The sequence below is a fragment of the Octopus sinensis genome, linkage group LG15, assembly GCF_006345805.1.
Source record: "Octopus sinensis linkage group LG15, ASM634580v1, whole genome shotgun sequence".
Classification (NCBI taxonomy): Eukaryota; Metazoa; Mollusca; class Cephalopoda; order Octopoda; family Octopodidae; genus Octopus; species Octopus sinensis.
Window position 1 is genome coordinate 55,128,870 of NC_043011.1, and position 12,379 is coordinate 55,141,248.

The 12,379-nt window shown below is 38.6% G+C and overlaps 1 protein-coding gene across 2 annotated transcripts; it reads right to left on the bottom strand.

Annotated features, from left to right (window-relative positions):
• Positions 1-723: 723 nt before the first annotated feature.
• Positions 724-11,331, bottom strand: LOC118766367. Of its 2 annotated transcripts, none has more exons than XM_036509763.1 (3): positions 11,042-11,331; positions 6,065-6,431; positions 724-2,639 (listed from the first exon to the last, which is right to left on the bottom strand). In XM_036509763.1, the coding sequence occupies exons 1-3, from the start codon at positions 11,240-11,242 to the stop codon at positions 1,378-1,380; spliced, it is 1,830 nt and encodes a 609-aa protein (XP_036365656.1). In that variant the 5' UTR covers positions 11,243-11,331; the 3' UTR covers positions 724-1,377. The 2 variants fall into 2 exon arrangements, with proteins under 2 accessions (XP_036365656.1, XP_036365657.1); XM_036509764.1 differs by lacking the exon at positions 11,042-11,331 and adding an exon at positions 8,539-8,702.
• Between the last annotated feature and the right edge of the window lie 1,048 nt (positions 11,332-12,379).

The window sequence follows — 12,379 nt, forward strand, 5'->3', positions numbered from 1 at the left end:
CACCATCGGATCCTGGCAGAAATTCTTCTCGTCTGAGAAAAAACTAAAGCATGTCCAGTATATATGTATATATAGACAAACACACACACACACACACACATATATATTATATATATATATTATATATGTGTGTGTGTGTTGTGTGTGTGTGTGTGTGTGTGTGTTTGTGTGGTGTGTGTGTATGTATATATGTACGTATGTATATACGTTTATATATACGTATGTATATATATATATATATATATATATATATATATTATATTATATATATATTATATTATATATATATATATATATAATATATATATTATATATATATGTATATATGTATGTGCGTGTGTGTGTGTGTGTGTGTGTTGCTAGAACAAGAAACAAAGACTCTAAGAGCCACAAAAAGCATACTGTCAGTACATACACAATTAAATGTTTTCCTTTTTCGTTTTATATTGCGTCTAGCCACCTTCGATATATATATATGTGTGTGTGTGTGGGTGTGTGTGTGTGTGTGTGTGTGTGTGTGTGTATTAGGTTGGCAACTCATAATAAATAAATAAATGAATAAATAAATAAATAAATAAATAAATGGGAAATTGTGGTTATATAAGAATTTTGGGTGATAACGTTTTTACCACCCAAAATTAGAAACTGTTCAAACAGCATTCGTTGTAAGCTAAAATTTAAAAAAAATTATAAATATTTTGTAAAACATTACTATTTGTTTTAAAATGATATACTTTTTATTCTCTAATGAAGCATAAAGCAAATTCAGCAACAAAAAAAATTCATAAATTTATTTGAAACAAGAATGAGGTTCATAACTATACACTCCGTACAATATGGTCGGGTCTATTTAGATATTACAAAAAAATAACCACTGCATTTACTCAGTGAAGGCGCATGGCTCAGTGTTTAGAGCATCGGGCTTACAATCGTGAGGTTGTGGGTTCGTTTCCCGAACCGGCTGTGTTCTGTTCTGTTCTTAAGTAAAACACTTTGTTTCACGTTGCTCCAAGAAATGAGTTGCGACGTCATTGGTGCCAAGCTGTATCGGTCCCTTTGCCTTTTCCCGTGGACAACATCGGTGACGTGGAGAGAGGATATTGTTATGCATGAGCGATTGCTGGCCTTCAATACACAACCTTGCCCGGACTTGTGCCTTGGATGGGAACTTTCTAGATGCAATTCCATGGTCATTCGTAACAGACTTAGTTATGAGATATTGACTAAAGTTATGTTAATGATTTCGTATTTGTCACTAACTGTATGTCACTCAAACGTAACGTTTCGCCTACACAAATGAGGAAAAATTGAAGAACATAGATCGAAAATACGGAAGCAAACGGCAATCGAGCCAATTGTTGAGCATATTAAGAGACCTTACTGACACCCACAGTGTGTTGTCGGACAATAGTTATTAGCACAGTTTATCTGACACCAAACTGTAGAACCAGGAACTATTCTGAAAAGGCCGATAGCTCCACACGAGATTATTTGTCGACAATCGCAGTTACACACAGATAATTGGCAGCCCTGATTCCTACACGTTTTCTCACACCAAGACGATATTCCTTTCATGTAACGATAGATACCACGTCCTCTGCATCTAAGTCTTTTACGATGACCACTACAATGCGGTAATCCCTGAAAAATATCTGTTATCAAAGAACAGGATTCCACAGTCACACACTGTATAGTTCCGTTCCGAGTTTGGCTACATTCAATTTTTTTTTCGCATTCATGCTTCGTCACGGCACAATTCTCACCATCTGTACAATTATTCTCCTCTTTTGTTTTCGTCGTATCAGAACGTTTAGGAATGGAATCATTCGTCCCCGTTGAATGCTGTCGTATTGCTGTTGTTGGAATTATTGTTAAATCAATCTTTTCTGTTGCCGTGAGTTGTTTATTTGTCTCATCTATTTTCGATGAAACCATTGTATTGGTTTTGCCAATCGGACTATCTAGAGAATTGTTTGTTTTTTCAGCCCCTGGGTAGTTATTTTTTGTTGACAACTGGGGTGGGGCTGTGATGGGAAGTAATTCCTCTGAAACCAAAGAATCTGAAAAAGAACCTGGAGGTTCGGTTGCAGTTTTTTGCCGCTCACCCTTCTTTCGAATTTGATTTATCGCATTCAGTTTTTGTGAATCCAAAATAGTTGTAGATGGTTCAACAGAAAACGCATTTGACCTATGGTCACCTGATTGTACGTCACCTGATCCGTAGTCACTGAAATCGCTTGGTTCCAATAGATTTAAATAATGCCCTGATGCGGAGCCAGGCTCAGACATACTTAATCGATTCTCATGAAGAGCTCCGTGCGATGCTAGTAAATTTTCTGACATTAGCAATGGGGCCGAAATACTTTTGGTCCCAACTGAACTGGAATCGTTTTTGCTAAACTGTGATTGCAGCGCACTTCGTTGCCTGCATATCTCATTTGGTTTACAAATTTTAGAAGATAAGCGTAACGCATTTCTTTTCTTTCTTCTTTTCCCATTCTTTCTAGTATTTTGGAGTTTCGTCTCTTCTTCTTCAGCGCCATTATTGGGGATTAATTTATCAAAAGCAATATCTGCACAATTGTAAAACTGCATTTCATAACCACAAACACGTCCCTCACTGCCACTTCTACAACGACCTGAAATATGAAATCAAAAATCCTTATTTATAGACAAAATAAAAATACATATTTATAGACTAAACAGAGACACTTATTTAGGTTAAAGCTAACCAGAGTAAAGTCAGAGCAAGGTTCACCCAATTTGATAGAGTAGATTTTTATCTGTATCTATCGAAAGGGTTTCTAGTTAAGGCGCTTATGTTCGCTAGGAATTTTACTGAGATTAGTGCTAAGGACATAGACGTGATTATGCACGCTAGGAAAATGCTGCTGTTCGACAAAGGTTTGGTCTGGGTCAAAGAAACCAACCCAGTAAGCTCCTTCAATGTGATGATTCGACAGCCCGAATGTCTGCGATCTCATAGGATTGTATATACTAGACACCTTAACGAAGGGGTTCCCGTCAGTCATTTTTGGTCTGTACAGCGATGTTTGTCAAATTAAAAAGGTTGGGGAGAGAAATAAAACACGAAGCAGCAGAAATGCACAGAATAGCAATGAAATATTTGGTCATTGCGTTGTCAGGGACTGTACAGGTAAAAATCTGCGGTGGCGATGAAACCGTTGAAGATATGAAAGGTCGTAGACGATCTTCTGCGTTTAACAGCAACCGTTTAAGAGATAATATTGAAATTGACCAACGCAAAACAAGTCAGGAGTTTGTAGTAGAAATAGAATATTGACCATTCAAAAGTTGGTCAATAATTGCATCGCCTTGGGCATTGTAAAAAGTACTCGGATTTAATTAAACTGATTCACATAATATGTAATTTTTAAAAAAGAAGTAAAACTTTGGACATCGGTTATAATAATGTAGTTTTTCAGTCTTATTGCTATGAATGTATGATGTTATGGAGGAAAAAGTTACACAGGTTTAAAAATCGAAAAAAAAAACTGTATATTTTTAGTCAATAGCGAGACAGAAATTTTCTGCGTTTAGCGGAGCGGTGTCAACTATAAGGTTTTATAGCTTAGTGAAATTTATAGCTTAGTGAAATGACCTGTTCATTGAAGGTTTCTAAATCAACAGAAATACCTAATAAAATCAATATGTATCATCTTACTGTTTCTTTTGTCTCTTCATTGATTGTATGTTTTTATTATTTTTTTCAATTTGTTATTTAATATATTTGTCTGCATGAGTTTACTTCATGCGTGTTTCAGTATTATGTATACTCGTCATGTATTTGTTTACATCATTAATATATAAGTGTGTGTGTGAAGGGGGGGGGGGCGTCTGTCTCCAAAGTTGAGTACCGTTTCCGTGCTTGCATTTGTAAACTACGGTAAGAAAAACACTGGTCAATAAAGAATTTTTGCCCCCCCAAAGTATATGAAATGAAAAATATGTAAAAATACTAACACACAGAAAAATTAAAACAAAACACGCGGTAGAAAAGAATCTGTTGAATCAACAGAGAACAAAGTGTGGCACAGACACAAGTGAAGTGAAACACAGCGTGCGGTTGTCATGGTAAGAAGCTGCTAATTCCACGCTGTTGGTTGATTGGCTAAAATTACCCAATTTCCCAACTTTAATTCCAAATAACATCAGATTCTTTAATTTACGAGATAAAGTAATTAGTTGATCGTAATCAAAATTCAGAGTCGCATCGATGCACCGAAATTGAAAGCAATCTGAGCTTGAATTAAAGGGGGCTCAATTTGCCAATGAAACTAACTAGATCCAAATACTCTCAGAAGCTGAAAGAAAATAATAATAAAAATTCTGCTGTTATGAAATCTTCTCTGTGCATCTTTTGGTATAATAAACACTATTCCCTGTTATAACCAATGGACTGAGGTAAGCAGCAACACGCTTTCCCCAGACAGAAGTTGTATCATAAGAAGGTTAAGCGTTTACTCTTTTACTCTTTTACTGGTTTCACTCATTTGACTGTGGCCATGCTGGAGCACCGCCTTTAGTCGAGCAAATCGACCCCAGGACTTATTCTTTGTAAGCCCAGTACTTATTCTATCGGTCTCATTTGCCGAACCGCTAAGTTACGGGGACGTAAACACACCAGCATCGGTTGTCAAGCGATGTTGAGGGGACAAACACACACACACACACACACACACACACACACACACACCACACACATATATATATATATATATATATATATATATATATATACGAAGGGCTTCTTTCAGTTTTCATCTACCAAATCCACTCACAAGGCTTTGGTCGGCCCGAGGCTATAGTAGAAAACACTTGCCCAAGGTGCCACGCAGTGGGACTGAACCCGGAACCATGTGGTTGGTGAGCAAGCTACTTACCACACAGCCACTCCTATGCCTTGGGGATTATCAAGTGGAAACATTCGCTACACTTTGTTGAATCCTGGTGAAAGCATCCCCTGAAGAGCGATAAAACGCACCAAAAACTGTAGCATTTAGGTCCAGCATTGGTTAACAGAAAAACGACCAATTCTTCTCATAATATCCTACCTTATGTCTCACAAATGATTCTACTGAAACTGAACGAACTGGATAGTGTAACTGATACCCAAGTTACTTTCAAGCCCTCTCCAATAACCCCCACCACTACCATCCTTTCAAGCATCTAGAAGAATTCTTGCATAATATCTCTTCAACAACCAAGCAGCAGCTCCAGATATCTTTATATATAAAAGTGAGGTTGTGTGCTGTCTGTCTCCTACGATTTAGATTCCTAACTACTCCCACATTTTGCGGTGCAGTTTAACCAAAACCGGGTATCTTATAGTCGTGATTCATATCGAGCCTTCTGGGTACTAGCGCGCGTCTACGATGAGTCTACGATTAAAAAAAAAATTTACCATCTATTTTTCCCATTTTTAATGCATTTTTGGCGTATATAAGGGAAGTAACTCTCTAAAAATTTATTATTAAATCTCAGAACGTAAAAAGCTACAGTACCCCCCCCCCTTTGTGGTTAGCCATATTGAGATGGCTATTATACTTTACATTAGTGGAGGCGCAATGGCCCAGTGGTTAGGGCAGCGGACTCGCGGTCGTAGGATCGCGGTTTCGATTCCCAGACCGGGCGTTGTGAGTGTTTATTGAGCGAAAACACCTAAAGCTCCACGAGGCTCCGGCAGGGGTTGGTGGTGATCCCTGCTGTACTCTTTCACCACAACTTTCTCTCACTCTTACTTCCTGTTTCTGTTGTACCTGTATTTCAAAAGGGCTGGCCTTGTCACTCTCTGTGTCACGCTGAATATCCCCGAGAACTACGTTAAGGGTACTCGTGTCTGTGGAGTGCTCAGCCACTTACACGTTAATTTCACGAGCAGGCTGTTCTGTTGATTCGGATCAACCGGAACCCTCGTCGTCGTAACCGACGGAGTGCTTCCATCCACTTAAAAACCGTTATGTTAAAAACCGTTATAATGTTTTGTACCAATCTGTTAGTTGAAAGATCAAAAGAAAATAAACAAGAAAAGGTATCTCCTCACTAGTTTTATATTTCCATTGAAGAACGCACTGGATGCATTGGATTTCCTGGGACAGCTCCAAATGGATGTGAAGCCAGCCTTTAGATTGGGGATAATATCGGGTATTCCCTGTTTCCTTTATTTTCAGTTTGTCAGTCTTTAAACAATCAGCATCTACTACTGTGCTGATATTACTGGGAGAACAGATTCGGAACTCGAAGTAGCCATGTTGAAATAACTGCAGGTAAATGGAAACTGGGATCGAACGCGTGTTTTCTGGGTAATGTCTAACGTTGCCTCTGCTGCCACTACCGAGCTTTCTTTGGTGGCTTTCTCTTTCGTATTGTACTGAACATGTGCCGCACTTTCTCTTGACCAAAATCAACGGCTGGAGGGAAATATGTAAGAGACAATAATTAGCAACAAATAATTAACGTTTAAATGGATTGTGTGTGTGTGTGTGTGAGTGTGTGTGTGTGTGTGTGTGTGAGTGTGTGTGTGTGTGTGTGTGTTGTGTGAGTGTGTGTGTATTTGTGTGTGTGTGTGTTTGTGTGTGTATTTGTGTGTGTGTGTTTGTGTGTGTGTGTTTGTGTGTGTGTGTGTGTTTGTGTGTGTATTTGTGTGTGTGTGTGTTTGTGTGTGTATTTGTGTGTGTGTGTTTGTGTGTGTGTGTTTGTGTGTGTATTGTGTGTGTGTGTGGTGTGTTTGTGTGTGTATTTGTGTGTGTGTGTGTTTGTGTGTGTATTTGTGTGTGTGTGTTTGTGTGTGTGTTTGTGTGTGTGTGTTGTGTTTGTGTGTGTATTTGTGTGTGTGTGTGTTTGTGTGTGTGTTTGTGTGTGTGTGGTTTGTGTGTGTGTGTGTTTGTGTGTGTTTGTGTGTGTATTGTGTGTGTGTGTGTGTGTTTGTGTGTGTGTTTGTGTGTGTGTGTGTGTGTGTGTGTGTGTGTGTGTGTATGTATTTGTGTGTGTTTGTGTGTGTATTTGTGTGTGTGTGTGTGTGTGTGTGTGTATACACAGGGTGTCCCAAAAGTCACTGATGGGTTTCAATTTCTAATAACTCCCTTAACTCTACAAATAAATGCCTGAAATTTTGATACAATATATAAAGGACATAATGGAAATTAATATGAAAAATGACATTGCTCAAACGGCAGCCATTTTCGTCTTCGCACACCCGTGCTCTTTCCAAAACTTGCACCATAACACCCTCAAGAGTTTCAGACCCCACTTCTCTGATTTCTCTATCAATGTTCTCCTTCAGTTGCACCAGGGTCTCCGGTTTGTTGATGTAAATCCTGGCGCAGATGGCGGAGACGTAAACCAACCCCTCCACCCTTAATTTTTTTTTTTTAACGGAAACCCACGTTTCTGAAAACAAATTGGCGAAAATCGCAACTTCAAAATTTCAATTCCCCACCTTTCTTCATTTTTCACTTTTTTTCAGAAATCTTTTTCGGGGAAATACGTAGAAAAATACGGTACTACTTGAGAACAGTGGTCCCGGTGCGCGCGCACTCGCATACTCGCGCATCCGCGCTAGCTAGTCATGACTAGTCGATTCTTACTTTGTGTTTTTGTGTGTTATTTACTTTGTTTAAAAAATTATTTACTTTGTGTTTTATTTACTTTGCTAGGTAGTCGTTGTACGATCGACAAGTCACGACTAGCTAGCGCGGATGCGCGACTACGCGAGTGCGCGCACCGGGACCACTGTTCTCAAGTAGTACCGAAAAATATGGAGATTATGATTCTGAAAGCAAAAATTGTCTGTAAAATTTCAATTTTTCAAAAAAAATTAATTTTTTGTAATTTTCAAGTTTCAGTTTGTAGAAAAAAACACTTTCAATTGTAAAAAAAAAAAAAAAAATTAATAAAAAAAACCCAACGAACAGGAGTGGCTGTGTGGTAAGTAGCTTGCTAACCAACCACATGGTTCCGGGTTCAGTCCCACTGCGTGGCATCTTGGGCAAGTGTCTTCTGCTATAGCCCCGGGCCGACCAATGCCTTGTGAGTGGATTTGGTAGACGGAAACTGAAAGAAGCCTGTCGTATATATATATATATATATATATATGTATGTGTGTGTTTGTGTGTCTGTGTTTGTCCCCCTAGCATTGCTTGACAACCGATGCTGGTGTGTTTATGTCCCCGTTATTTAGCGATTCGGCAAAAGAGACCGATAGAATAAGTACTGGGCTTACAAAGAATAAGTCCCGGGGTCGATTTGCTCGACTAAAGGCGGTGCTCCAGCATGGCCGCAGTCAAAATGACTGAAACAAGTAAAAAGAGTAAAAAGAGTAAAGAGAACACTTTAATTTCACTTTTTCACAGTTTTCCTAATTTTACTGCGATCGTGAATTGTAAATCAGTTTCAACAAAACGGAAAGACAATTTTAGTAAATCAACGAAAGATTAATTAGTTATATTATATTTCTGATTTCAGGATTTTTTTTGTTCAATACAAAGGATGGTTAATGATAATTATTTCAAAACTTACCACAGAGCGAAATAGATATTCCAAAGTCATGGCAACATTTGAGCTGACCAATTAAGAATTATGGGATTATTGATGTGTTTTGGTCAGAATTTTTACGGGTCAAGAAGTCAAACCCATTCAACTTTTTAGTCTATCGCGTCAGCGACATCAATTACAAAGGATTGTTGGCAAAGAAAAACTGATTGGAGGAGAAGCCAAAAACATGCTTTTTTTCTGAAAGCATGCCTTCCGTAGTTATTTTATAGAGATAAAAAAGAATCTTACAGGCAATGAAATAATAGCTTATGAGGCGGCGAGCTGGCAGAATCGTTAGCACGCCGGGCGAAATGCTCAGCGGTATTTCGTCTGCCGTTACGTTGTGAGTTCAAATTCCGCCGCGGTCGACTTTGCCTTTCATCCTTTCGGGGTCGATTAAATAAGTACCAGTTACGCACTGGGGTCGATGTAATCGACTTAATACCTATGTCTGTCCTTGTTTGTCCCCTCTATGTTTAGCCCCTTGTGGGTAGTAAAGAAATAGGTATTTCGTCTGCCGTTACGTTCTGAGTTCAAATTCCGCCGAGGTCGACTTTGCCTTTCATCCTTTTGGGGTCGATAAATTAAGTACCAGTTACGCACTGGGGTCGATGTAATCGACTTAATCCGTTTGTCTGTCCTTGTTTGTCCCCTCTGTGTGTAGCCCCTTGTGGGCAGTAAAGAAATAAGTTATTGAAAGATAGGAGGGGTGGACAAAAGATTTCATATGCATTTTTCTTAAAGCATACCTAGTGGAAGCAAACTGGAAACCCATCAATCTGGATGGGCTTCCTTTGCAACAAAGTAACTTTTTCAGCTCAGTTTCCAATGAATTGGACAACTTTTCAATCTAGTTATAAATACATTACGTCCTTAAATTGATTTTTGAGTTATATAAAAATCAACGGACATGTAATGCATGACTAGCATGTCTCGACTGCACGCCACTGCCCACAAGAAAAAAATCGGAGCTAGTCAAGTCTGGGGAATGTGAAGGCCATTCAAAGTAGACCTCGGAAGCAACTGCTCATACCGCAAGAGAAATAATGCAGTTGCTACGGCAGTGCTTTGGAGAGAGAAAAATCTCCCGCTACGGCAATGTCAACTGGCCTTCACCGTTCCCCACACTTGATTAGCCCGGATTTTTTCTTGAGGGGATACCCGAAAGAGAGGGTTTACGCCAACAAACTGGAGACCCTGGTGCAACTGAAGGACAACATTAATAGAGAAATCAGAGATGTGGGTCTGAAATTCTTGAGGGTGTTATGGTGCAAGTTTTGGAAAGAGCGCAGGTGTGTGAAACTGAAAATCGCTGCCATTTAAGCGATGTCATTTTTCATATGTGATGTAGCAAAATTTGACTTGTGCATATTCATTTCCAGTATGTCCTTTAAATTGTATCAAAATTTCATGCATTTGTTTGTAAAGTTAAGGAAGTTATTAAAAATTGAAACTCATCAGTGACTTTTGGGACACCCTGTGTGTGTGTGTGTGTAGGCAAATAAATCGATAGATAGATAGATAGAGATAGATAGATAGATAGATAGATAGATAGATAGATAGATAGATAGATAGATAGATAGATAGATAGATAAATATGTTGACAAGGCAATATTAATAGGAGAGCGACTCAATCAAAGCAGTTGACTCGAGAACATTACTGGTATTACATTATCGACACTTGATGGGATTTGAAATTAAAACAGTAAATCTCTAAATCATACAGAGCTGGGAAACACTCTGTCAGCATTATTGTTTATGCTTACATAGCTTACCATAGAGTTGATATTTACAAATGGATAAAGCAGCGTGGTGGCAGAAAAGTTAACACGCTGAGTTCAAATTCCGCCGAGGTCGACTTCGTCTTTAATCCTTTCAGGTTCGATAAAAATAAGCTTGGATTTTCAGAAAATGGAATCAGTTAATTGACTCACACATTACAAATGCAATTTGTAAGTGTAAGAGTAAAAATATACAAAACTTTTCTCAAGTTTAAAATGTGACATGATTTTAATATCTACATTCCAACGATGGAACTTTGTATCTTTGTCAGAAACCAGTTCCTTCTTCAAAGGAAGAATTTAAATAATTAAAAGCAAAAGAGAACATACACACACACACACACACAAACCACACACCACACACATACATATATACGCACATACATACACACACATACATACATAGATGCATGCATGTATACACACATAAGAACATGCAAACATACGGACATACACACATACATGCACTCATACATACACACATATACATTGTGTGTGTGTGTGTGTGTTGTGTGTGTGTGTGTGTGTGTGTGTGTGTGTGTGTTTTGTGTGTGAAACAAATAAGCAAGAAGGAACACGAGACGTGTCGGTGGAAGAAATTCCGAAACTCGAAACCAATTGTTGACACAGTTTTGTGTGACGAGAAACGTTCTTACTGATTGGAAACCATTATCAAAACCGATAATTATAAACAGTTAATGGCTTACGTGTCTTCCATGGCAATCCAGCTGATTGCTTCTGAGGTTCGTGGTCTCTGTGGAACCGGTTCTCCAAAACTTCGATCTCTGTTGCGGTTCCGTCATTGTCCCTTGTGAATTGATGCTGTTTACAAGAAACCCCAAAATGACGAGGGCGGACAAACTCTGGAAATTTAAAATTAAAAACTTCTTTGGCTTCGAATTAGCCATTGGTATAAGAAGAAGAATAATGGTTGGCAGTAATATTCTGTTATTATTTTTTCTTTCTTTTTCCTTTTTCGATTTATTCTGCTTTAAGCACGGGCGATCTTTCGTTTGTAGTAGCACGTTTCCGTCGATGATTTCCGTAAAAAACTTTTATTTTTTTACATATGGGCTTGCGGGAACATTTGAAGTAATGAGAGCAAAAGAGACTAAGAGGAAGCGATTTTATGACGAGGGAATTTCTTTTGAAGTTACCGAAGCACATATACACGTTACTCCGTTTCGTCTATATTATTACTGGTATTGTTGCTGATAGAGACGGTGATGTTGTTGGTAGTGATGGTAATGATGATGATGATGTTAGTTGTGCTGTGGATTAACTTCAGGTCATCCCTGAATGAGCAGACCTTGGACCAAAAGCCTTTCAACCATAGCCAATTCGTCCTTTTATATATCTTGGACTACACTAGATAATGTGTCCTTCCTTTTCTTTTCCTTTGTGACGGTAGAGAATTTGGCCGCTGTTTCTAGCAGGTTGGTGACTGGTTCGCTTGCTATTAGTGTTGTTGGTCGTGATTGTAAATGGTTATTGATGGGGTTGGTGCTAGTCTTCTAAGTGGTGGCGGTCGGCATTGGTGTTGTTGACGATGTGGTGTAGTCAGTATTATTGGTGCTCTTAACGCTGTTGTTGTATGGGTGATTGTTGTTGTTTTTGATAGTTTTTGGTGTTGGTGATGGTGGTGGTGGTGGCGGTCGTCGTCGTGGAGTTATTAGCAGTGTTGTTAATGAATGATATTCGTGTTGTGCCATCCACGTCCGATTAATTAATTGTGGATCCCAAGTGATTCTATTGTTTTTATTCCTAACAAGCGGTTGCTTGGTCAGATCGTCTGCCAAAGACAGTAACGGGATGACATGAAATGCCTTCAAATGTGCACCTCAGCCAGTAAATGACGCCCCAAAAAAGATGCCTCCGGCTTCTCTTGACTCACTTTATATTTGGTCGGATGGTTTATACAGGAATCTCGTTAACTTTTCTTTTTTTTTTAACTTATAGAAATAAATAAAGAATAACAAGCAGGCAAACAGACAAACCTGAATATAGTCAAAATACAATGAATACTTCACTCATACAAAACGAAA